Source organism: Sus scrofa, chromosome 5, assembly GCF_000003025.6.
Source record: "Sus scrofa isolate TJ Tabasco breed Duroc chromosome 5, Sscrofa11.1, whole genome shotgun sequence".
NCBI lineage: Eukaryota > Metazoa > Chordata > Mammalia > Artiodactyla > Suidae > Sus > Sus scrofa.
The window spans coordinates 57799120-57826827 of NC_010447.5; the positions used below are offsets into that span (position 1 = coordinate 57799120).

Genomic DNA, 27708 nt, shown 5'->3' on the forward strand with positions numbered 1-27708 from the left:
AAACAGTATGAAGCTTCCTCAGAAAACTAAGGACAGAGTTATTGTATGATCCAGCAGTCCCACTCCTAAGCATATATCCAGACAAAACTATAATTCAAGAAGACACATGCATCCCTGTGTTTACAACAGCACTCTTTAGAATAGTCAAGACATGGAAACAACCTAAATGTCCACCAACAGATGAATGGATAAAGAAGTGGTACATATATACAGTTGAATACTAATTAGCCATAAAAAAACCAAAATAATGCCATTTGCAGTAACATGGATGCAACTAGAGATTATCATACTAAGTGCAGTGAGTCAGAAAGAGAAAGACAAATACCATGATATCACTTATATGTGGAATCTAAAATATGATACACAAGTTCAAAGGTCTAAGAGTCACTGATGCATTGGGTAGATTGCCAGTTGTGACAAAGAGGAATTTGTAGGGCATGTAGGCCTTGGTCTGGGGTGGACTTTGCTCTGCTCCCCTTGAAAGTTTTTGTTTTGTTTTGTTTTGTTTGCTTTTTAGAGCTGCACTGGAGGTATGTGGAGGTTCCCAGGCTAGGGGTCCAATCAGAGCTATCTATAAGGTGAGTGGATTCCAAAGAGGATAAATCCCCCTAAATCCTACCAAGACACATTAATTTTTTTTATTTAAAATTTTTTAAAAAGTATAGTTGATTTACAATGTTGTATCAATTTCAGCTGTACAGCAAAGTGACCCAGTCATGCATATATATACATTCTTTTTCTCATATGTCTTCTGTCATGTTCTGTCACAAGTGTTTGAATATAGTTCCCTGTGCTATACAGTGGGACCTCATTGCTTATCCATTCTAAATGTAATAGTTTGCATCTACTAACCCCAAACTCTCTGTCCATTCCATTCCTTTCCCTTCCCCCTTAGCAACCACAAGTCTATTCTCCATGCCTGTGAGTCTCTTTCTGATCTGTAGATGGGTTCATTTGTGCCATATTTTAGATTCCAATATAAGTGATATCATATGGTATTTGTCTCTTTCTGATTTACTTCACTTAGTATGAGAATCTCTAGTTGCATCCATGTTACTGCAAATGACTTTATTTCATTCTGTCGTATGGCTGATTAGTATTCCATTGCGTATATGTACCAGTTCTTCTTAATCCATTCATCTGTCGATGGACATGCTGTTGTGAATAGTGATGCTATGGATGTAAGGTGCCTGTATCTTTTTGAATAGTAGTTTTGTCTGGATATGTGCCAAGAAGTGGGGTTGCTAGAGTGTATGGTAGTTCTATATTTAATTTTCTGAGGAATCTCCATACTGTTTTCCATAGTGGTTGTACCAATTTACAGTCCCACCAGCAGTGTAGGAGGTCCCCTTCCTCCACATCCTCTCCAGCATTTGTTATTTATTGGCTTATTAATGATAGCCCTTCTGACAAGTGTGAGGTGGTGTAGCAATATACTTTTAATTTTCATTTCTCTAATAATTAATGATGTTGAACATTTTTTTCATGTGCCTGCTGGTCGTCTGTATGTCTTCTTTGGAGAAATGTCTATTTGGGTCTTCTGCCCTTTTTTTGATTGGTTTGTTTGTTTTTTTGCTGTTGAGTTGTATGAGTTGTTTGTATATCTTGGGGATTAAGCCCTTGTTGGTTGCATTATTTGTAACTATATTCTCCCATTCTGTAGGTTGTCTTTTCTTTTTCTTTTTTTTTTTTTTCCTTTTCTGGGGCCGCTTCCCAAGGCATATGGAGGGTCCAGGCTAGGGGTTGACTTGGAGCTGTAGTCACCGGCCTATGCCACAGCCACAGCCACAGCAATGCCACCTCCAAGCTATGTTTGCGACCTACACCACAGCTCATGGCAACACTGGATCCTTAACCCACTGAGCAAAGCCAAGGATCGAACCTGCATCCTCATGGATGCTAATCAGATTTGTTTCCACCAAGCCACGATGGGAACTCTGATTTTAACCTTTATACACACTATGCTCTAAAATTACTATGGAAGAAATTAATTTTTATAAGGATATTTTAAGTGCCTTTATAAGCTTCTTCGTCTGTATCTTAAAATATTTTGCATAATGGAGGGGGAAAATAGAATAATATAAGTTTTATATTGGTGTGTAAAGAATATTAAAATTGATTATATTAACATTTAAACAACAAAAAATGTTAGGAGACAATAATCATTGGGAGATTAATATTGAAAGCTATAATAAACTACCTTCTAAGGTTGTGCTTTTCAAATGACTGGAAATCCACTTTTTCTTTTACTTCCTCAAGGACTTTTAAAATATTTATTGAATTTTGACTGTACTGTTCTAGGAGATGGAAATAGAGAAATGAATAAGATGGCTCAATTCCTTGAATTCCTACATCTTAAATTCTAATGGAAGCAAATTAATTAATTAATAAACAAGGTAACATCACATCACGATAACTTTTGTAAAGAAAGTGAAGCAGAATAATGTAATAGAGAATGACTAGGGGAAGAGGTGCCCTTTAAACTGGTTAATCATACGTGTCTCTAGGAGGTGCCATTTGAGCTAAAAGCTAACAATAAAGATAGGAGTGGCAGAGAGTTGCCAGCAGAGGGAACAGTTGATGCAGATGTTCTTAAGCGAGTGGAATTTGGCAAGGCAGAAGAGGATAGGTGATGAGATCTGCAACATGGGAAAATCATTACCTTGTACAGTGGTAGTTTTCGAAGTGTGGTCCATAGACCCTTTGGGTGAGGGTCCTCAAGACACTTTAAAGGGTCAACAGAGTCAAAATGCTGTTAAAAAAAAATGCTAACATGTTATTTGCCTTTTTGTTGACGTTAGTGTTAATAGTTCAAAAGCAGTTGTGGGTAGAACTACTATAACCTCAGTACAAATCAAGGCAGTGGTACCTGAACTATGCTAGTAGCCACTATATTCTTCATCACATATCATGTGTATGACTGAGTTGCAAGCTGAACTAGTAACCTTTCTATGGCAACCATTTTTACTTGAAAGACAAATGGTGATTATTCAGACTTGAGTATTTGCAGACATTTTCTCAAAAAGTTAACTAATTGAGTCTGTCACTTCAAGGAACACAACTGACTGTATTTGTTACCAATGATAAAATGTCATGCATACAAGTGAAAGTTAAAATTTTGGAAAACACGGATTTGCCTCCATGAACTTGACATACTCTTGATATTTGACTTTTCAAATGAGAACAGCGGTGCCACAACAGATGTGATGTTTTGATAGCATATAATGTAAAGTATTAAAATTTGAAAGAACTACATAACTCAATAAAACAATATATTCCAAATTAAGCAATTCATTATATCACACATGAATGTGTGAAAGATTCAATCGAAGTGTATGATAGCTTAATAAGTTTTAATAGACCAGAATATGAAATTTCCTAGATGTGATTCCAGATCTCAAATTTCAACTAACTTTGAGAAGCTACCACTAGTCAAGTTTGGGTTTAAAATCAAAATATATCTGCCAATATCTGAAAAGGCTATGAAAATACTCCTTTTTTTTTTTCAGCTGCATATCTCTGAGGCCAGATTTTCTTCACATACTTCAACTAAAACAACAAATTAAAACAGATTGGGGAGTTCCTGTTGTGGCTCAGAGGGCTGTTAACCCAACGAGTATCCATGAGGATGCAAGTTGGATCCCTGGCCTTGCTCAGTGGGTTAAGGATCTGGCATTGCCATGAACTGTGGTGTAGGTTGTAGATGTGGCTCTGACCTGGAGTTGCTATGACTGTGGTGTAGGCCAGCAGCTGCAGCTCTGATTCGACTCCTAGCCCAGAACTTCCATATGCTGCAGGTGCCACCCTAAAAAAGCAACAATAATAACAATAATAATAATAATAACAGATTTGATGCAGAAGTAAATATAAGAATCCAGCTGTCTTTCTGTTAAAGAGACATCGGGGAGATCTGCAAAAATGTAAAACAATGTCACCCTACCCATCAACTTTTAAGTAGATAGTTATTTTTCATAAAAATATATTTTTATTGAAGTGTAATTTATTTACAATATTGTGTTGTTTTTAGCATACAGCATAGTGCTTCAGTTATACATATATATTTTTCAGATTATTTTCCATTGTAGAGTATTAAAAAATAATGAATATAGTTCCCTGTACTATACAGTAAATCCTTGTTATTTACCTATTGTGTGTATAGTAGTTTGTACCTGTTAACTCCATATTTCTAATTTATAACCCCCACTCCCTCCTTCCCCCTTTTCTATGTCTGTGGGTCTATTTCCTTTTTTTTTTTTTTTGTCTTTTTGTCTTTTTGCCATTTCTTTGGCTGCTCCCGTGGCATATGGAGGTTCCCAGGCTAGGGGTCTAATCGGAGTTGTAGCCACTGGCCTACACCACAGCCACAGCAACGCGGGATCCGAGCCGCGTCTGCGACCCACACCACAGCTCATGGCAATGCCAGATCCTTAATCCACTGAGCAAGGCCAGGGATCGAACCCTCAAACTCAACTCAAGGTTCTCAGTCGGATTCGTTAACCCCTGAGCCATGACGGGAACTCCTCTATTTCCATTTTGTATATAGATTCATTTGTATTATTTTTTTGTATTCCATATAGCGATATCATATAACATTTGTTTTTCTCTGTCCTGACTTCATTTAGTATAATGTAGTCTAGTTATATCCATGTTGCTGCAAATGGCAGTATTTCATTCTTTTTTATGACTGAGTAATGTTCCATCTTAAACCAAACCAACTTGGGTTGTTTCCATGTGTTGGCTATTGCAGTAGTGAGTGCTGCAATGAACATTGGGGTGCATGTATCTTTTCAACTTAGAGTTTTCATGTTTTCTGGATATATGCCCAGGAATGGAATTGCAGGATCTTATGGTAGTTCTATTTTTAGTGTTTTAAATTAAGGAAACTCCATTCTGTTTTCCATAGTGGCTGCACCAACATAAAATATATTTATGTTAACATGTCATGGGTTTAATATTATTTAAAATAAATGAACAAATAAATATTTAATTTTTCTCTTATTTTTAATGTGATAGGTGTCAATAGTTAAAAAACACATAAACAAAATTCGTAGGGTCCTCAGTAGTTTTTAAGAAGGGGTCCTGAGATCCAAAAGTTTAAGAACTGATAATGTGGAGTTCCCGTCATGGCGCAGTGGTCAACGAATCCGACTAGGAACCATGAGGTTGCGGGTTCCATCCCTGCCCTTGCTCAGTGGGTTAATGATCCGGCATTGCCGTGAGCTGTGGTGTAGGTTGCAGACGCGGCTCGGATCCTGCATTGCTGTGGCTCTGGCGTAGGCTGGCGGCTGCAGCTCCGATTTGACCCCTAGCCTGGGAACCTCCATTTGCCTCGGGAGCGGCCCAAGAAATGGCAAAAAGACAAAAAGACAAAAAAAAAAAAAAAAAAAGAACTGATAATGTAAACATGAATTCAGGTTCTGTTGAGAGACAGTACAATGTATTGCTTAAAAACACAGACTCTAGAGCTAGATTGCTTAGGTTTAAGTGCCAGAACCATCACTGAACATGGGTATGACCTCAGACAAAGTATTTAACCAGTCATGCTGCAGTTTCCCTGCCTGCAAAACAAGGGTAATAATGAAACTGATGTTATATATTTTAGAAATGATTGAATTAATTTACATAAAGCACTTAGATTATGTTTGGCTCTCGGTAAATACTATTTGAGGTCATTATTAAAATAAATATTATGGCAAGCTACTGAGAGTTTTAGGAAGCAGTAATATGCAATCTGATTTAGTTCTTAAAAAAATATGTTGGCTGTCATGTAGGAAATGGATTTTAAGAAGTCAGAAGCAAGGAGACGAGTTAGGAAACTCTGACAGTATCTCAGACAAGAGATGACGGTTTGGACCTGGGTGGTAATGATGGAGAGGGAAAGAGTGAACCTCTGGGGGGAAATGTGGCAGCAGAGCAGATAGGATTTGCATACCCTATTGGATGTGGAGGATGAAGGTAAGAAAAATCAAGGATTACTCCTAGGATTTTGATTGAACAATAGGGTGAAGGAAGACTGGAAGAGGAGCCTGGTGCAGGGAGATGCAACCCCAAATTCTGTTCTAGGCATGCTGTGTTTGAGGCTCTTATTCCCCATCTCAATAGAAATATCAAGATAGATTTTTGAATCTGTAGTTCAGGAGGAGGTCAGGGTTCAAGAATTACACTTAAATTCAGTTACCTTCTAGAGATTATAAAAAGCCACAGATGGGAAAGTACAGACAATGAAGAATAGCAGAATGTGCCACCCCCCAAAAAGTGTCACTTTGGTATAATGATCATTCTGAGTTGTAGGCAATTGCAAACCATCAAACACAAGGAGAGGCTTTATCTGAATTCCTCTTATCTTCCTAAAGACAGATCCTCCAAGAGAAACTCAGTTGTCCTAAGTCCCCTCCCTAAGAGTTTTATCAACCAGGGAAAATTGACTTTTTTCACAGAAGAGACTGAAAATGGGCACCACAGCCAGACAAGCTTTGTCACAAACTAACATCCTTCCCATTTATTCTTCTAAAGTTCCATTCAGGAGTTCCTGTTGTGGCTCAGCAGTTAAAAACATGAGTATCCCTGAGGACGCAGGTTCGATCTCTGGCCTCACTTACTCAGTGGATTAAAGATCCATCATTGCCGCAAACTGTGGTGTAGGACGCAGACAAGGCTTGGATCCTGTGTTGCTGTGGCTGTGGCGTAGGCCGACAGCTCTAGCTCTGATTGGACCCCTAGACTGGGAACCTCCATATGCCGCAGGTGCAGCCCTAAAAAGACAAAACACAAAAAATTAAAAAATTTTTAAAAATAGAAGTCCATTCATCTTTCCTAAAAAATCATTTACTCTCCTCAAGAGGTACACCTCCCCCCTCCCCTTTCCCTATTAAGATGGTATTTATGCCTGAATTCTAAATTAATCATTTTGTTCCCTGGGACTCTCCCATGTATATATAAAGTATACATATTTTGTTTTGAAATTTCGGGAGGGGTTTGAAAACATACTTTATTATTTATTTGTTCCCCCCTATTATTTATTTGTTTACTTATTTTAAATTATTTCTACTGATTTTATTTTATTTTTTTCAGTTTTATTGAACTATAATTGACATAGATTACTGTATAATTTTAAAGTCTACAACTTAATGACAACTTGCATCATGAAATCATCACAATAGATTTAGTGAACATCCGTCATCACATAGATACAGTGTTAAAGTAATGGGAAAAAAGTACTTCTTGTGATGAGAACACTTAGGATTTCTTCTCTTAACAACTTTCAAGTATAACATAGAGCAGTGTTAATTATAATTTATCATGTGTACATTACATCCCTAGGATTTATAATTTACAACTGAAAACGTGTACCTTTTGACTATTTTCACCTAATCCTCCCCTAACCCCGCACCCTCTCTGGTAACCACAAATCCGATCTCTTTTTGTATGAGTTTATTTTTGAAGTATAATTGACCTGCAACACTGTTACTTCCTGTTACACAACATAGTGATTCAATATTCAAAATGATCACCATGATAAGCCTAGCCATGATCTGTCTCCATATAAAGATATTACATAGTTTTGAGTGTATTCCCCACACAGAACATTTTATATCGGTGAGTCATTTATTTTTCAACTGGAAATTTTTCCCTCATCATCTCTCATGTATACATGCTCATCAACTTCTGTTTTTCTCTTGTTAATCTGTCCTTTATTATAGGGTTCTCAGCTAAGAACTCAGAAGAATAGAAAGTTATTTCTCTGCACCCCCCACACACAACAGGTAACTAGGGCAATTCATTTTTAGATTTTTTTTTGTAAAAGCTAACCAAACAAAATGCCTGTGTGGTGCATAAGCATATCCTTATAAATCAAGCACTCCCAAGTTTTTGCCATTTTCCCTTTACCTGTTTTGTTTTCCTATGTTCTTTTTCTTTTCCTTTTGTTTTTTGTTTGTTTGTATGGTTTTTAGGGCCACACCCACAGCATATGGAGGTTTGCAGGCTAGGGGTCGAATCAGAGCTATAGCCTACACCACAGCCACAGCAACTCGGGATCCAAGCCTCATCTGCAACATACAGCACGGCTCAGGGCAATGCTGATCCCACTGATCCGAGGCGAGGGACCGAACCTGCGTCCTCATGGATGATGGTCAGATTCATTTCCACTGAGCCATAATGGGAACTCCTGTTTTCCTATGTCTTTTAACCTTTTATACTCTTACATCCTTAGGTGTCAATTTTATTTCCTTCCATATTTCCTCACTGTCCTTCTATAAACTGCTTCTTTGTTATCTACGTTGTTCTCATTTGTTGCCCTCCAGAGGACTCACCACATCCTTCCGGCCACCTCCCAGCCCCCAGTCTCAACAGGCTGAGTGGAAAGGGCTTTACTACTGGAAAGTGGCAAAACCAATCCAAATTTTGGCTCTGCTCCTTACCACCCAAGTGGCCTTAGACCCAAAGAGTTTCCTTGCTCCTTAAAATGGAGATAGGAAAACTCTCCAAAATACTGCTGGGAATTTGGCAAAGTAATGACTATAAAGAGGACAGCTGGAGCGACAGGTACCAAGCAAATGTTAATTCTTACGGCATTGGAGTTTTCTCCCACTTCCACTTCAGTGACCCCTTGTCTTGATTTTCCAAATTTTATCTTCAAGCCCAATCTATTTTAAATACAGATATCTTGTTTGTTTGTTAGTGTCTGTCTCACACACAGACATTTACTAAGCAAATGCTGATCAGCAGGAAAGGCATAGCTGGTTTGACCAAGTTGAACTCTTGTTATTCGCTGAGCCCTTGATGTTTTCATCCTTTTTCTCCGAGGCTTTCATGAGCTTCCATTCTAGGTCCTCAGCCCTCTCCATTCTGTCAGGAATTTTCACCAGACTCTTTACTGCCTTCGACTTAGAAATTGCTTTTTTTTTTTTTTTTTTTTTTTGGTCTTTTGTCCTTTTAGGGCCGCACCTGTGGCGGGGCATATGGAGGTTCCCAGGCTAGGGGTCTAATCAGAGGTGTAGCCGCCGGCCTACACCAGAGCCACAGCAACTCGGGATCTGAGCTGCATCTGCAACCCACACCACAGCTCACGGCAACACCGGATCCTTAACCCACTGAGCAAGGGCAGGGATGGAACCCACAACCTCATGGTTCCTAGTCAGATTCGTTTCTGTGCCAGGACAGGAACTCCAGGAATTGTTTCTTATCTGAGGATACTGTTTCTGGAAAGCCTTCAACTTGAACTAGAGAATTTGAAACTTGTATCTCAGCAGCTGTCCACTTTTTCCTCCCTTCTTCAACTCAAAAGCATTAAACTCTAAAACTGTTTTGTTATTCCCAACCATCCTTCTTTCAAGAGCAAATGCGTAAACTTTTTATTGTTGTTGCTGTTTTTGGCCACACCTGCAGCATATGGAAGTTCCTGGGCCAGGCATCAAATCCGACCTATGTCGAAGCTGTGGCAATGCCAGATTCTTAACCCACCGCACCAGGCCCCGGATTAAACTCACACTACTGCAGAGACAATGCCAGGTCCTTAACTCACTGAACCACAGTGGGAATTCCCATAACCTGTTCTTTTTGAAGCCTCTAGTTCTTCTGTGAGGGTCATGCAGAAATCCCCCATCAGCAGCACCAAACTCCCCTGAGTGGCAACAGTACACAAGAAATTTAACATCAGAAACTTCTTGTTCCAACTTCCTCCATTTTTTCATGATAAAATTGTAATCAAACAGGACCCTATGGGGCTTTCCTGGGGGAGACCCCTCCCCCGTATCCTCTGCTTTAGCTCCTCTCTGAATTACCTAGATAACAGAACTGATGCTTGTTTCCTGCGTTGTTTTGCAGGTGCTAAACCCCCCAAATGGCAGAAGTTAACAACTTGATGACCATGAGCCCCCAGATCCCCTGGAGTCTGGGGATTGATAAACTTAACCCCTGTGACAGTGCTCTGTTACCTCACCATCAGCCCATCAGAGAACCGTGCATGAGCTGATTACATAAGCCTGCAAAGCTCCTCCCTCACCTGGGTTTTAAAAATGCCTCCCTGAAATCCACCAGGGAGTTTGGCTTTTCAGAGCATTAGCTGCCCCAGACTCCTGGTTTGGCTCTTTACAATACACCCTACACTTTCCTTCACCACAACCCAGCGTCAGTAGGTTGCCTTTACTTCATGCAGGAGAATGGACCCAAGTTTGGTTCAGTAGCAAAATCCAAACCTCCCGTGTCACTGTTATCATTCCTGCTGACTTCATGTTTAGGTTTCAGGCTACCCTTGCAAGCGTCTCTCTAAATGTGTGCTAAGAATTCTCACTAGCCTCCACGTTCACAGTTCAATACAATTGTACTTTCTTTCCTGACAAATTTATAGCTTTGTACTTTGTATTGACTCTTGGCCTCTATTTCTCTGACAAACACCTTAATTTAAATACTCTCTCCTTTTATTTCACAGGGATGTTGTGGGCGCCGGGTGTAAATGGGCTTGGCTTCTTTCTCACTATTTTACATCCTTTCTTATCAGGGACAGTTTATCACTGTCTAGCTCTCTAAGAGTTTTAACAGCCTATCCAGGCGTTTGAGACCTGAAAGAAATAAATCTTGCCTTCAAATACAAAAAAGATAACTACCAAATCAAAACTGAGATATTATTCTAATAGCAAAACTATACAACTGCTTTCAGTTTTTTATAGAAAAGTATGTGTGTAATATGGTCGCATTGAATATATTTGATATATGTTTTGGGGCAATCAGTTTCTGCAATCATGAAAGATTAATAAAACTCTCCTTAATCTTCTTATCGATTTCATCTAATCCTATTTTGTCAGGCATGTGTTCCCCCTTTAAATAATTTTGCCAAGTTTTAAGTATTCGACAAATTCATTTTTCCTTATCTCATACATAACGTCAAAAGGAGTATCTACCTCTGTCCATTTCAGAACTTCTGTTCTTTCTTTCACATTTTTCCTTTCAAATATATCCTACAGTTCACTTTAAATATATTTCAGGACTTCCTGTAGTGGCTCAGTGAAAGTGAATCTGACTAGTTCACAGCAACGCTGGATCCCCAACCCACTGAGCCAGGCCAGGGATCAAACCTGCATGGTCATGGATACTAGTTGGATTCCATTCCACTTGCCACAATGGGAACTCCCTTATGGATAATTTTTTAATCATCTCTAGCCATATAATTATTTGTGAATACAACTGAAATTTCAGGAGTTTCTGTCATGGCTCAGGGGAAACGAATCTGACTAGCGTCCATGAGGATGCAGGTTCAATCCCTGGCCAGCATTGCCGTGAGCTGTGGTGTAGGATGCAGACTCAGCTCAGACCTGGCATTGCTGTGGCTGTGGTGTAGCCTGGCAGCTACATCTCCCAATTGGACACCTAGCCTAGGAACCTCCATATGCAATGGGTGCAGCTGTAAAAATACAAAAAAAAAAAAAAAAAAAAAAAAAGAAGAAATTTGTTTCCAGTACCATTCTTTTCTGTCATATACTTAGCTTTTCAATTCAATTAATTTCATTAAATAAATTTTCAATTAAAATTAGAGAAGATGTACCTGCTATACACAAAAGTGACACAAAGGAAGGAAAAATTGATTATGCCTTTTAGAGAATGGCATCAAGAAATAACCATAGGAGTTCCCGCTGTGGTGCAGTGGGATCAGCAGCATCTCTGGAGTGCTGGGATGCAGGTTTGATCCCGAGCCTGGCATAGCACAGTGGGTTAAGGATTTGGCGTTGCCACAGCTGTGGTGTAGGTCACAACTGCAGCAAGCAATCTGATCCTTGGCCCAGGAACTCCATATGCCTAAGGATGGCCAAAAAAGGGGGAAAAAAAAAAGGAATAACCATAACTAATAGTTGTTGAATCCCTACTAGGTACCAGGAACTTTACAATACCATTTTCTTCTTTAATTAACCCAAACTTCCCCATGCTGGAATCTGAAGTTCACAGCAACAGTAGTAACTTAATTTTCATTTGTAGTTGCTTCTGTGAGTATTTCTAGAAGTTGTTAGTCTGTGTCTTGAATATTGCCCAATAAGCCTATTTGTTCCCAGCATCGCTATGGGCCCACTGAGCAGGAGGGTCTCCAGTGGGTTCTGCCCCCTGGTAGGTACAATTGCTAATACACTGAGGTCCCCCACCCAGTGCTGCCACAGCTTCAGCAGCCCCTGAAAACCACCATGGAGGAACCCTCAAAGTGCCAGAACGGCTGCCAGTTTTTGATGGAGTGAAGACCACACCTCCTTTATGTGATGGAGCCTGTTAGAAAGCCCCTAGGCAATTATATCTATGACTAAACATTCTACTGAGTTCTTTATATAAGATTATGCTTGCAATGTTTTATTCCAGATCCTTTTCTCTTTTGAACTAAGGCCTGTGTGTACAGGCTGGATGGGAGACAGGCTTGCACAATACAGCAACCGAGTTCTACAGTTCATTGTTTGGCTGTTATCCTGGGAGCAAATCACCCGTGGTGTGACTCTTCAACCCCAGGTGAGTGAACATTGTTGGGAAAATCCCATCAATCATCTGACACGCCTACCCACATCCAAACTCCAACAAGGTCACAGCTCAGCCTTTCTGGCTTGAATAGGAATTAAATTTATCTTATAAATAAGAATAATGAACATCAGCAGATGTAGGTGATCTTTCCAAGTTCACATGCTTAACCAACAGCTAAGACAAGATTCAAATCCAGCTTCAGGTTTTGTTGGGTTTGGCTTTTTTGTTTAAGAATATCACACTGCCTCCTGAAACTCAAAGAAGCTCTTCTTCCCCTCAAGATACACAATTCTGTTCTTTACATGCTTGCCTTACCTTTCTAGCTACCTAAAGAAGCACCATTAAACAAAATTGGCAATTCCTCTGTTCATAAGGAATTTACAATTCAGGAGACTGATCACTGTCTTTTTCCTTCTTTCCCAACTATTATTTTAACCCATATAATGGCAAGGAAGTAATCCTTTAGCTGCCGACAGGAGGGGAGAGGGAGGAGTGTGTTGCAGAAGAGCAGTATCTGGCTTCTCTACAGGAAAATAGAGTTCCTTTTTCAGGATGGACTTATTAGCCCAACTAACCACTCTTTGGCAGCCTGGGCCTATTTCCTTCCGTGTGTTGCGGGTAAGGAAAAACAAACAAAGCAATTTCCAAAGCACAGGGAACTTTATTACAGCTGAGACATTATTACTGTCTCCAGCACGTACTTCCTTTGGTACATAAACAGCCACCTGCACAGAGGAAGTTATTATCCAAGAGTCACTAGGAAATTGAACAGAATTCCAGCTACCCCTGCAAGTATCTAACAATCACCTACCCCAGCCTTTCCTGAGCACCTAAGAAGACTGCACAGAATGAGCTCAGAGAGGAGAGAGGGGAAGGCATTGCTCAAAGATTAAATAGTTTCTTTTGAAATGGGGGAGGGGAAGACTCCAGGAACCAGAGCTAATGAGGACAAGAAACAAGCCTGTCAGCCGAAAGCACCCAGGCTCTGTGCTAGATGTAGTTTGGCAGCGTTAGGGTACAATAGTGATTCAGGTGTCAGTTGGGTCACCCGACTTTGTGATCTAGATAAGTTGACTTTGAATTTCATTGCATCCTTGTAGAAAGTCCACAAACACTTCCCAATATTTCATCACACCCTGAAATCTTAAACTACCACAATTGTCTCTGACTTCAGACTCCTGCTTCTGAGAAACATCCAGCCACCCTGTTCCTGTTTTCACCGTATCAATCTAGACACTAGTCTGAGTACCTTTCCACAGTTCCCACGAGCGAGGCAGGTGGTATACGGCACAGACGTGACTGAAGGTTTGGGAAGAGTTACCCAGTTTTATGTTTTAAATTCCCACCAGAATACAGTTACGAAGGCAGAATTGTGCTCATTGAGTAACTCCAGTCCTGAGAACGATTAGAGGGCATTCAATAAGTATCTGTTGTATAGATCCAGCGTTGCCGTGAGCTGTGGTGTAGATCACACATGCAGCTCGGATCCCACGTTGCTATGACTCTGGCACAGGCTGCCGGCTATAGCTCTGATTCGACCCTTAGCCTGGGACCCTCCATATGCCTCGGGAGCAGCCCTAGAACAGGCGAAAAGACAACAACAACAAAAAACCTCACTTTGCATCTTCACTGAGATAAAGGAACAGAGGAAGCCTAGGACTGCTGCAGAGTGTAGAGATGCCCTGTGTTCTGATTGGCGTGAAGGTGAGCAAGAGCTCTTAATGGGAAACATTCAAAAGGGACCCAAAGTGTTGCCAGAAAAGAAAGAGTGGCACATGCAGGTGACTTGTTCAGCTGCCCCTTCCCTTATGGAGTAACTTCCTTTTTTCCCCTCCTATCTTTAGGGTGTTCTATTGAAGAGTGTATCCCATAAATCTGCCAACTCAATGTTCCATTATTTGCTTTTGACCCTTGAAACTTTCCCAGCAGAACCTGCCTCCCTTTAATTACGATCTACATGCTAGTAGTTTTACAATGTGAAGAAGCACATAATTTTTGCTTTGAAGGATCCAGGAAGGAATGCTATCTTATTCCTACCCCCTTTGAAAATCTTTTCCTGGTTACATGGTATAATCAGAGAAGTCCCAAAATTTCATATCTGAATTAAAAGCACTTGGCCCACTCACTACTTCATCCATCCCTTGATGTGGCTTTTTTTGTTTTGTTTTGTTTTGTTTTCATATTTGCAATTTGCAGACCAAACCAAAAAAAAAAAAAAAAAAAAAAAAAAAAAAAAGGAAAAACAAAAGCAGTTTTTCTACTCTTTCTCCTCCCACAGAAAGTGAGAATAGCAGCATATTAACAGTTGGTCAACCAGGTTTGCATCCACACTTGGCCATCAAATGGGAAACCCATAAAATTGTTACCTGTAGCAAAGGTTGATCACCCTTGTGATGGCCATGTGCCTCTCTGCAGTCTGGTGCTCCGTGCTTCCTGACATCCACTAAAAGTCTCCAGGGGACACCCACTTCTGACCACTGTCAATCACTCGTCACCACCTAGTCCACCCCAGACAGTAACCCCCCTGCCTTTCTTCTGAATCAAAGCTGAATACCATGAAGACTGAGTATACACCATCCTCCCTCCAGGAGACACTAGGATTGAACCTACCTTATTCCATATCAATCATCACCTCAAACATGGGTGTCACAAGGTCACATCACTTGGTTTCACATCTTCTCTAGTATTTTTTCATCCTCATACTGATATGACATGCTCAACAAACACCTCCATGTCCTTTATCTCTTCATTGGCTATTTCCTATACCTCCTGGCTAGGTTGGGAGTAGGAGGGGTGATGTGTTAGGGATGGGGCATACAGAGGTGCAAAGGCTCTAGTAATATTTTATTATTTTATTTTTGCTTTTTAGGGCTGTATCTGCAGCATATGGAAGTTTTCAGGCTAGGGGTCAAATCAGAGCTACAGATGCTGGTCTTTGCCACAGCCACAGCAATGTGGGATCTGAGCTGTGTCTGAGACCTACACCATAGCTCACAGCAACTCTGGATCCAAGATCCACTGAACGAGGCCAGGGATCTAACCTGTGTCCTCATGGATACTAGTCAGATTTGTTTCCGCTGCACCACAATGGGAACTCCTCTAGTAATACTTTATATCTTAGGTTAATGTATGTACATGAGTGTTCATTTTATTATTATTTTAATTTGAATATATTCCCTGCAGATATGTATGTCTGTAACGAATGTTAACAAATCCGACTAGGAACCATGAGGTTTCGGGTTTGATCCCTGGCCTTTCTCAGTGGGTTAAGGATCTGGCATTGCCGTGAGCTGTGGTGTAGGTTGCAGACTCAGCTCTGATCCCGCGTTGCTGTGGCTCTGGCGTAGGCTGGTGGCTACAGCTCCGATTCGACCCCTAGCCTGGGAACTTTCATATGCCACTGGAACGGCCCAAGAAATGGCAAAAAGACAAAAAAAAAAAAAAAAAAAAAATCCCTTCTCACTCATCACAGTAACTTTTCAAGTACCTCCCTTCTCTCCAGCTCTCCATTCATTTTCAGCCGATGATTCACCTCCTTCAGAAAATAAATGTAAACAATCATACAGAAGCAATCCCATCCTCTAGCCCACAAGTCTAGAAATACACATACATATATAAGATCAAGCAGAGCCCTGCAGAACCTTCCCAGCTGTAGACCCTTCTGTGTCCCACCCCATTCTGCCTTTATTTTTATTTATTTATTACTATTATTATTATTTTGCTTTTTAGAGCTGAACCCACAGCTTATGGAAGTTCCAAGGCTATGGGTCAAATCAGAGCTGCAGCTGCTGGCCTACGCCACAGCTACAGCAGCGCCAGATCCGAGCTACATCTGCAAGCTACCCCACAGCTCATGGCAATGCTGGATCCTTAATCCACTGAGTGGGGCCAGGGGTCAAACCTGCATCCTTATGGATACTAATCAGGTACAGTACTGCTGAGGCACAAAAGGAACTCCCCAATCCTGCCTTTAGGAAGAAAAGAACCTTAGTTTTCCTGGCCTCTTGAGTTTCAGAAAACAGACTCAAGCAATTAATCATTTAAGAAGGGGCAAAAAGGGAACTAAGAAAAGGCAGTCCAGCAGGGAAATAGATAACAACTTAAGTAGTAAGTAAAACTGAAGGGTGGGGTCACAATGTCCTAGTTCTCTGTGAGAAAAACAGATAACAATGTCTGACACACATTCTTAAGTTATTTCTTACAGAAACCAGACCCCTACTAGATGGAAACTGCTGACCCTAAACACATAGAGCCTAGACTGGTTGGAGCTAGAAAATTAATGATCAGAATTCCTTAAACACCACCCTGTCACCTCACTGTCTACCCATCAGAAAAGTGTCCATGAGATGATCACACACCCTGTGACCCTCACCCTTAACCCTGCCTTTAAAAACCTTTCTCTGAAAGCTGTTGGGGAGTTTGAGTCTTTTCAGCATTAGCTGCCTGTTCTGCTTGTTTGTTGCTCTGCAATAAACACTGTACTTTGCTTCACCACAACCCACTGACAGTGGATTGGCTTTGCTCCACATCTGGGCAAGAGGGCCTGAGTTCTGTTCAGTAACATATACAGTCATCCTACAACACTTTCTTTTATAAAGAGTTATTCTTTGCTCCATGTTTGGAATCCCATAGTCTCTCATCTTCTTGGAGCCATCTTCAGTGACCTCTTCTCTCTCACATATGCCACCTCCTCCTCTCCACCACCTCCTTCTTTTCAGCATGCCTCTAACTCAACTAACTTTCCCTCTTAAAAATTCTCTTCTAACCTCCCCGCCACCTTCTGATTATCACTGTTTCTCTCCTCTGCTTTTAATTCTGGTTGTTTTCAATCACCAAGTGGATTTATAGAATCAGCCAATTTTTAAAGTTTTGGTCCACTCTAAAATGAGGAGAATCACAAATATTGTATCATTCAGTTTTACTAATCTCTTCTATTGATGTTTGGTTCATTGAGTACCCAAAATGCCTTTCTCCTTTGGAGTGAACAGTAGAAGCAGCTGGGCTAAGTCAACGGAGTGTTACACCAGGCAATTCCTGTCTTGTCTCAAGAGTTCTGGAGGCAGCCTTCCCAAAATCACCCATAGGATCTCTTCCAGAGTTGCTGTTGTGGCTCAGCAGGTTAAGAACCCAACTAGTTTCCATGAGGATGCAAGTTCGATCCCTGGCCTCACTCAGTGGGTTAAGGATCCAGCATTGCTGTGGCTGTGGTGGAGCTGGCAGCTGCAGCTCCAATCTAATCCCCCCTTGCCCAGGAACTTCCATATGCCATAGATTCGGCTCTTAAAAAAAAAAAAAAAAAAAAAAAAAAAGGAGAATCTCTTCCACATCATGATCTCCATCCTCCTTATAGGCTCTGCAATGGAGGATGCAACTCCCAGTGCAGAGGTATCATCAACTGTGACATAGAAGGTCACTACAGGGCCACTAAAATTAACTTGAAGAGTGGAAACAGCCTAGATTTTATAAAACACACTTTGGAGGGTCACCACCACTTTGATTGATTGAATTCATCATCTCATGTATTGTATTTGGTGGATTTTAAGCCATAAATATCTTCTGGGGAAGAGTTGTAGTGCAAGTTTCTCTTGCTGTCTTCTTTTGCTGTTGATCACTTTCTTATTGTGGTTTGTTTCATTTTTTTCTCTTTATATTTTTGTATCTATCATCGTTTTTTTTTTCTTTGTAGTTAGCTAAAGGCTTGTACAAAATATCTTGTAGCTGTATCCATTTTCTTTTAGGTTGATACCAACTTAAGTTCAGTTGCATACAAGAACTTTATACTTTTACTCTGTTATCTCCACAGTGTGTGTTCTTACAGTCAGAGTGCTTCTTTTTATATTGTGTGCCCCAAAACACATTTTTATATTTTAACTTTTAGGCTTAAATATAACTTATGCACACCATTGCAGTGTTGCTTTATTCTGCATTTGTCTATTTGTCTATATATTTGCCTTTACCAGTGAGATTTGTGCTTTCATATGCTTTTGTATTGCTTTTTAGTATTTTTTCATTTCAATTTAGAGAACTCCCTTAAGCATTTCTGGAAAGCAGATCTAGTGATGATGAGCTGTCTCAGTTTTTGTTTGTCTGGGAAAGACTTTCTCTCACCTTCATTTTTAGGGGATTGTTTTGTTAGGTATACTATTCTTTATTGGAAGGGTTTTTTCTTTCAGTACTTTGAATATACCATCTCACTCTTTTCTGGCCTTCAAGAATTGTGCTGAGAAATCCACTGATAGTCTCAAGTGTTCCACTTCACACAATCAGTCGCTTTTCTCTTGCTGCTTTAAAAATTCTCTTTCTTCTTGACCTTTGAACGTTTGATTATAATGTGTCTCAGTGTAGTCTTCTCCAGGTTGATCATTTTTAGGGACTTTTGAGCTTCATTTTCTTTTCAAGATTTGGGACATTTTCAACCATTATTTCTTTAAATAATCTTTTCACCTCTTTAGCTCTCTCTTTTCCTCTGAGATTCCCATAATGCATATTTGACAGGTATATCATCTTTTTGTGCTTTATTGTGCTTAGCAGATATTGTATTTTTTTTTTTTTTTTACAAATTGAAGTTTTGTGGCTACCCTGCATTGAGCAAGTCTGTTGGTTTCATTTTTCCAACAGTATGTGCTCATTTTATGTCTCTTTAGGGTAATTTTCACAAAATATCTAACTTTTTCATTATTATTATATTCATTTTAGTGGTCTGTGATCAATAATCTATGATGTTATTATTATAATTTTTTTCAGGCATGACCAAATTAATAAATGTTATGTGTGTTCACAACTCCTCCACCCACTAGCTGTTCCCTGTCTCTCTCCCTCTCTTCAGGCTTCCTTACTCCCTGGGATACAACAATATAGAAATTAGGCCAATTAATAATTCTACAATGGCCTGTAAGTGTTCAAGTGAAAGAAAGATTCACACATCTCTCACTTTAAATCAAAAGCTAGAGATGATTAAGCTTTGTGGGGAAGGTGTCTTGAAAGCCAAGATACACTGAAAGCTATGCTTCTTGCCCCAAACAGTTAGCTGAGTCTGAATGCAAAGGAAAAGTTCTTGAAGGAAATTAAAAGTGCTACTCTAAGGAACACACAAATGATAAGAAAGCAAAACAGCCTTGTTGCTGATATGGAGAAATTTTCAGTGTTCTGGATAAGATTGAACCAGCCATAACATTTCCTTAAGCAAACGTGTAATCCTCAGCAAGGCCCTAACTCTCTTTAATTCTGTGAAGCCTGAGCAGGGCAAGAAAGCTTCAGAAGAAAAGTTTGAAGCTAGCAGAGGTTGGTTCATGTGGTTTAAGTAAAGATGCTCTCTTCATAACAAATGTATGAGAAGCAGCAAGTAGTAATGTAGAAGCTACACCAAACTATCCAGAAAATCCAGCTAAGATCATTAATGAAGGCAACTATAATAAACAACAGATTTTCAATGAAGACAGAACAGCTTTCTATTGGAAGAAGATGCCATCTCAGACTTACATAGCTAGAGGGGAAAGTCAATGCCTGGCTTCAGATCTTCAAAGAACAAGCTGACCCTCTTGTTAGGGGATAATGCAGCTGGCAACTTTAAGATGAAGCCAATGCTCATTTACATTCCTGAAATCTAAGAGCCCTTGAGAATTATGCTAAATCTACCCTGCCTGTGCTCTATAAAAGGAACAATAAAGCCTGGATGATAGCATATCTGTTTATAAATAATACATTGATTATTTTAAGCCCACTTTTGAGACCTGCTGCTCAGGAAAAAAAAAAATTTCCCCTCATTGTCAATGCAACTGGTCTTCCAAGAGCTCTGATAGAAATGTGCAGTGAGATAAATGTTGTTTTCATGCCTGCTTACACAACATCCATTCTGCAGCCCAGGGGTCAAGAAGTAACTTCTACTTTCAAGTCTTTTTATTAAGGAAACACACTTTGTAAGGCTATAGCTGCCATAGACAGTGATTCCACTGTTGGATCTGGGCAAAGTAAATAAAAAACCTCCTGGAAACAATTTATCATTCTAGATGCCATTAAAAATTTCATGATTCTGGGAGTTCCCACTGTGGCTCAGTGGTAATGAACCCAACTAGTATCCATGAGGACATGGGTCCCATCCCTGACCTCAATTAGTTAGTAAAGATCCCAGGTTGCCATGAGCTGTGGGTGTAGTGTGCAGACACTGCTCGGATGTGGCATTGCTGTGGTTATGGCATAGACTGGCATTTGCAGCTCCAATTCACCCCCTAGCCTGGGAGCTTCCATATGCTGCAGGTAGTGCCCTAAAAAGAAAAAAAGGGAGAGAGAAAGAGAGGGAGAGAAAGTTCATGATTCATGGGAAGAGGTCCAAGTATTAACATTAATAGGAGTTTGGAGGAAGGTGATTCCAACCCTTATGGATGACTTTGAGGGGTTCAAGATTGCAGTGGAGGAAGTAACTTCAGGTGTGGTAGAAATAGCAAGAGAACTAGAATGAGGAGTGGAACCTGAAGATGTGACTGAATTGCTGCAATCTCATGAGAAAACATTAACAGATGACCAAAGAAAGTGGTTTCTTGAAATGGAATCTACACCTGGTGAAGATTAGAATTTTACATAAACAGTTTGGTTGATAAAGCGGCAGCAGGGTTTGAGAAGATTAACTCCAACCTTGAAAGAAGTTCTACTGTGAGTAAAATTCTATCAAACAGCACTGCATGCTACTGAGAAATTGTCCATGAAGGGAAGAGTCAGTCAGTGTTGCAAACTTCATTGTCTTATTTTTAGAAATTGCTGCAGCTAACTCAGCCTTCAGTAACTACCACCTGGATCAGTCAGCAGTCATCAAAATTGAGACAAGACACCCCACCAACAAAAAGATTACAACTCACTGAAAGCTCAGATGATGATTAGAATTTTTTAGCAATAAAATATTTTAAAATTAAGGCATGTACATTGTTTTGTTAGATACAATGCTATTGCACATTTAATAGACTACAGTATAGTGTAAACTAACTTTTAAATCTACTGGGAAATCAAAAATGTGTATGGCTCACTTGATTTTGAAACCTACCTCATTACAGTGGTCTGGAAACCACCCTTCAATATTTCTGAGGTCTGCCTGTAGTTCCTTGATGATGTCATACAAATCCTGTAGGCTTTCTTCACTTTTTTTTTTCATTCTATTTTCTTTTTGTCTCATTTGACTAGATAATTTCAAATGACCTGTTTCTGAGTTCTCAGGTTCTCTACTTGATAGAGTCTGATGTTGCAGATTCTCTATTGCATTTTTTTCATTTTATTCATTGTATTCTTCAGCTCCAGACTTTCTATGGTTCTTTCTCCTGATTTATATCTCTTTATTGAATGTATTTTTTTGTTGTTGATGCATTATTTTTCTGATATCATTGAGTTGCCTCCCTATGTTCTCTTGTAACTTGCTGAGCTTCTTTAAAACAATTATTTTGAGTTATTTGTCAGGCAGTTCATAGATCTCTATTTTGAGGTGATCAGTTACTGGAAATTTATTGTGGGGTTTTTTTTTGGAGGTGTCATATTTCTTTGATTTTTCATGTTTCTTGTAGGCTTGTAATACTGTCTTCACATCTGAAGGAGCAGTCACCTCTTCTAGATTTTATAGATTGGCTTCCAGGGGAATAGACGTTAACCCATGGGTGGATGTGAAGGTGCTAGCTAAGTAGGGTGCAGTGGCTCTGGCTCTGAGGGAGCACAGTGTCAAGCCCTTCAAGACCTATTAGCTAAGGTCTGAATTGGCAAAGACCACAGGCATCCTTGGCACCAAGACTGCAGATGTAGTCCATGGTGGCTAAGTCTGCTGGGCTTCTCCTGCTCTCCTTTTACTCTATAGGGAAGTTCTGGCCAAGGAGATCCTTCTTGTTCTGGGGCCTGAGGTGCCGGCACGGTGGCACTGAAGCAAGGGGGTATAATGGCTCCAGTCCCAGGGCGAGGTGCTGCAGGCAGCCTTTCTCCAAGGAGGCACAGCAGCGTGGACCCCAGGCAGCTCTGTTACCTAGAGTCAGTGGTGATAAAGACTAGAAGTCCCCAGTGGCAAAGGCTGCAGGTATCCATAGCAGTGATAAGAGTTGTTGGATCCCTAACCCACTGAGCCAGGCCAGGGATCAAACCTATATCCTCACAGATGCTATGTTGAGTTCTTAACCTGCTGAGCTACAACAGACTCTCCGAGTTCCACATTCTTAATGCCTTACAGAAAACCCCATGGCCTGCCCTTGCCTACCCCTCTGGCATCCTTTATTGCATTGTACCGGCTTTCTTCACTCCAGCCATACCGTATCTCTTTTGGTTTCTCAAATATCCATACAGCCTCCTACCTCTGGATCTTAGCACAAGCTCTGCCCCCACCCCTTACATGCCCTCCATCACTTTCCATTCAGCTAACTCCTGTTCATCCTTTAGAGTTCAGCTCCAAGGACATTTCCTCAGGGAAGCATCCTTGCCTTTCTGGAAAAGGTGACGTTTATCTGTCATGTGCCCCCACAGCACTCTGCACCGTTTTTCATTGTTAAGTTTAGTTATTCCTAATTATCTATTTAATGTTTGACTTCCTCACAAGAGTGCATGTTCCATGAAGACATTAATGTATCGCTGTCACTCATGGCCATGTGCCTGGTACCTCACCAAAGCCCTGCACACAGTCAAGTTTCAATAAATACTTGCTGACAAGGTGATTGAGACACAGATCTTTCTAGTTAAGGATTCAGTTTCAGTGGGCAGCTATAATCTAAAAAATAATCCATCATATCTGTGCTTGCCTTAAACACGCTGACCTTTATTTTCCATTTTGCAAAGCTATTGTGGTGTCTCCAATACGGCCCTCTTCCTCTTCTCTCTCTTCTCAGGGATGTGTCACCAATTGATGTTTTTTTTTTTATTGGGCGAGGCGCAGGTAATCTCCCCGTTTATAACTCTGACCTTTCTGTGAGCAAACACACAAAGCGAACTTTGGTTTATCTCCTACTATAATGTAGCTGCTATTGCCAGCAGGCAGGCTGTATTCTCTGGTCCACGTGACCAGTGGGGTGACCAGACAGGAGCGTGGGGAAGAGTGGACAGAGGGACCCAGCTCCAGGCTGTGTGGCTGGAGCTCCTGCCTCCCTGAAAGCCCAGAGCGAAGCAAGTGAGCACGAGGAGTATGGTTCTGATGTGAGGGAGGTCATGAAGACCCCGCTGTTGGCCTTGGCTTTGTGGTCACTGCTCCTCCAACTGGGGCTAACATTCTGGCCCTCCTCCGTGAGTCAGAATTGCCACAATGGCAGCTACGAGATAAGCGTGCTGATGATGAACAACTCAGCCTTCCCGGAGTCCCTGGATAACTTGAAAGCAGTGGTGAATGAGGGAGTGAACATAGTGAGACAGCGTCTGCTTGAAGCTGGTAAGACTATGGTAACAGCATTCTTCTCCTCCTTCTTAGCACCTCTGGGGTCAGAGCATTGCTATGTGAAAACCTTGTGCTCTTTGCTTGATCACCCAACCTTCTCTGTGGGCTTGTCCCACAGCTTTTTTCTCTTTGAAGGCAATAGAGCCTCCGTGAGAAGGGTTTTGGGTCCTAATTCAATGAGTTCAGTCATGGTCCACTCTGTTCTTAGAATGGCCCTGACCCAGAGAATGCCAGGTGTTCACAGCAGCTGAAATGCCCCAGATAAAACTGGATTTATTAGTCAGTATCAGGGAGGCATTGTAGTTCCTTCTGCAGCTTCTCCGAAGCAAGATTTGGTCTGGACCTGAGATTTCACAGGGTTCCCGGTCCTGAAGATGAATGAAGTAAAATTCCACACAGATGCTGCATCTTTCTCTGGGATTTTTAATTCATCTATTCACTCTTTACATCTCTAGTGGCTATTATTGTAAGATATAGTCAATCTGATGAAGTTGCCATCAAATTCAGTGTTGCAGTTCTTTATCGTATCTTGTAATTATGAATATAAAATATAACACTAGATAAAACATGTAGAATATAGGGAATGAAATCACTCCTGATAATTTCCAGACACTTAGATATTTCCAGTGTCTTTTCATATGCTTCTGAGTTTCTTGTTTTTAAGAACATAGTTAGGGTCCCTACAGCATAGAAACAATTTTCGATAGATTTCATGAGTTCATTTCATGTTGTTCTACAAGTGACTTTCCTATAGCTGCATGATCTTTATAGCATCATGTGAATTAATATCTAATACTCCTTAGAAGACACATCCTCACAAATCATCTAATAATTCCCTACTGTAGGATACTCCATGGCGTTAAATTTCTCATGATGATTTTAAAAACACTGAAATAAACATTTTTGTATACATAGGTTTCTTCCCATTCTTTGAGACTGGATTGCCAGAAGTATAATTGCTGAGTCAATGGCTATTTCATACATCTTCATGGTTATGGTTTAAGGAGAGTATATCAATGTTCTCTATTTAAAATTCGTGGTAATAATAGCAATAGCTAGCATATATGTGTGTAACAATGGTTTTCTGTGGAATGTGCATTTCTTCAGTCCTGTCTGAGACTGGATTCAGATATAAATGGATGGATGTGATCTAGAGTTGTAATGGATCTAGGAGGTCATTAGATGAGATCCTCTTCTGACCTTAGGCAGTAGGATAAGGTGAAAAGAACATTTGATTTGAAGCCCGAGGCCCCAAATTGGAGTTCTTACCCCAGAGGTTTCCCTCTTTGTGAGCTATTTCCCTTGGTCTCCCTGAGCTTCATTTTCTTGTTTTTTGAGTACTTGTCAAGTGCTAAGTAAGATACATATAATCTCGAATCAGCACAGCTCTCTATAGTTAGCACTGTTGACATTCTCACCCAGCAGAGACAATAGTTTTGATGAAGTCATATGGGTTGTCTGTTTGAAATGAGAGTCAAACCCATATCTGTCTGATTTCACAGAGTGTATCTTGTCACCAGTGTAAGATCTTTAACTCACCTCGAACTAACTCCCTGCTTAAAATAAGGAGGCGGAACATTGTAGTTAGAAGCAGAGATTTGGGATCGGGCAGAGGCTGCTTCGTGTTCCAGCCTTTAATCCAACTATTTACCACCAGGGACCTCAAGCAAGTTCTTTAAGTTTTCTGAGCCTCAGTTCCCGCCCCTATGAAATCACAGTAGATAGTAATGGTTTCCTCATGTGGGTATGGTGTGAATTAAATGGGGAAATTCACCTGAAGTATCTAACTCACTGGCTGATACAGAGTGAGAACTCAGCAAATGGCAGTTGCATTCATTGTTGCCACTCTTATGGTTGCTCTTGTTGAGGATGTTGGTGTGGTTGTTGCTGTGCTATTGCTGCTGTTAGCAGAACAAGTTACTAGGCACGTCCTCTTAAGTTATCCCTCTCTGAACTCATATACCCTGAATTTGAATTTCTGCTCCATCATTTATTAAGCGGCATCGAATGAGTTATTGATTCTAAGTTTCACTCATCTCATTTGTAAAATAGAGTCAATAATGGTGAAGTTTTGAATGGATTCAATAAGAGGAGGCTGGGGCAGGGGGTGAAAGAATAAACATTGATACCCAGATATTTGCATTTGGTGATGTGTTTTGTTGGGTGTGTGTTCATTCACAGGAAACTCAAGAAGTGCAACTTGAGAGGAAAAGATTCATGGTCTAAACATCCTAGGCATTGTTATATGGGGAAAAAAATTTTTTTGTCTTTTTTTTTTTTTTAAGTGCCACACCCATGGCATATGGAGGTTCCTAGGCTAGCAGTCAAATCAGAGCTGCAGCTGCTGGCCTGCACCACAGCCACAGCAATGCAGAATCCGAGCTGAGTCTGCGACCTACACCACAGCTCACAGCAGCACTGGATCCTTAACCCACTGAGCAAGGCTAGAGGTTGAACCTGTGCCCTCATGGATGCTAGTCAGATTCTTTTTCCCTGAGCCATGACAAGAACTCCATATGGGGAAAATTTTAAGACAGTGTATGTAAGGGCTAACCTGAGGAAAATGGAGTTCAAATGTGGGTAATATCCAAATGGAAGAGATCAATATTTTTTCCTGGTACTTAGGAAAGCTTTGTAGGTTTTGAAGAATACATAGGATTTGGTGAATGACGTGAACGTAAAAAAAATTTTTTTTTTCAACCTTAGGAAGTCAGCTTCCCAAGAATGTATGTTCCATGGCTAAACACACGCAGTCCATACCCTCCTCATGCTCTCATGTGCCCAGGGGGTCTCTTCGTAGACTCCAGCACCTATTTCCAGATTCACTTTGGTCTGGTTGGTCTCATCCTCGAAGCCCTAGATAGGAGACAGAGCATCCTGAGATGACCCGATATTCTGTAGTGTTCCACTCACTGCACCCCGCCCCCCGCCTCCCCCAGGACAGAGTGTAGGGTGTGTGGAGGGGAGTGTGGGGAGTGCGAGCTGAACAGGGCTGAAACAGCACTGGGAGAACTGCTTATTTTACAAGTTAGGCTTTGATTTCAAGTCATATCATTGTCTGAAACATGTGCGATGTTTTCTTGAGAAATCATTTGGGATCTGGGGAGACAAAAGGGAAAAAATCTCCCCCTAAACTAGAAAGCAAAGCAAAAACTGTTCACATCATCAAAAAATCTTAAGAGGCAGGGAGTTCCCGTCGTGGCGCAGTGGTTAACGAATCCGACTAGGAACCCTGAGGTTGCGGGTTCGGTCCCTGCCCTTGCTCAGTGGGTTAACGATCCGGCGTTGCCGTGAGCTGTGGTGTAGTTCGCAGACGTGGCTCGGATCCCGCATTGCTGTGGCTCTGGCGTAGGCCGGCGGCTATGGCTCCGATTCGACCCCTAGCCTGGGAACCTCCATATGCTGCGGGAGCGGCCCAAGAAATAGCAGAAAGACAAAAAAAAAAAAAAAAAAAAAAAAAATCTTAAGAGGCAGGAGCTTACTATAGTTCATCCTGTGGTTTTCACACTTTTCTGTCTCAAGGCCTCTTTATATTCTTGAAAAGAATTGCGGGCTCTGAAGAGTGTTGTTTTATGTAGTTACATTTATGTGGTTATTATATGGAAAATTAAAAGCAAAAAAAGTTCCAAATATTTGCTTACTGATTCACTTAAAAATAGCAGTAAAGAATTTGTTAACATAAATAAAAAAAGTTTTTGGCCACACCTGCAGTATGTGGAAGTTCCCAGGCCAGGGATTGAATCCCCTCCACAGCAGCAACCCATGCCACAGCAGTGACAATGCTGGAGCCTTAACCCACTAAGCCACAAGGGAAGTCCTAAATAAAATTTCTTATTAAAAAA

General features: G+C 40.7%; 1 protein-coding gene across 2 annotated transcripts in view; it reads left to right on the forward strand.

The window, feature by feature from the left end:
- Positions 1-27708, forward strand: part of GUCY2C (guanylate cyclase 2C (heat stable enterotoxin receptor)) — a 121992-nt gene that overhangs the window by 18636 nt on the left and 75648 nt on the right. Inside the window, exon 2 of one of the 2 annotated variants that reach the window (XM_021091130.1) lies at positions 12337-12480. Coding sequence is in view for 1 of the 2 variants with exons in the window: in NM_214105.1 (NP_999270.1) it covers positions 23644-23860 (217 nt within the window). In the remaining variant the exon portion in view is untranslated. 2 annotated transcript variants of the gene reach the window in all.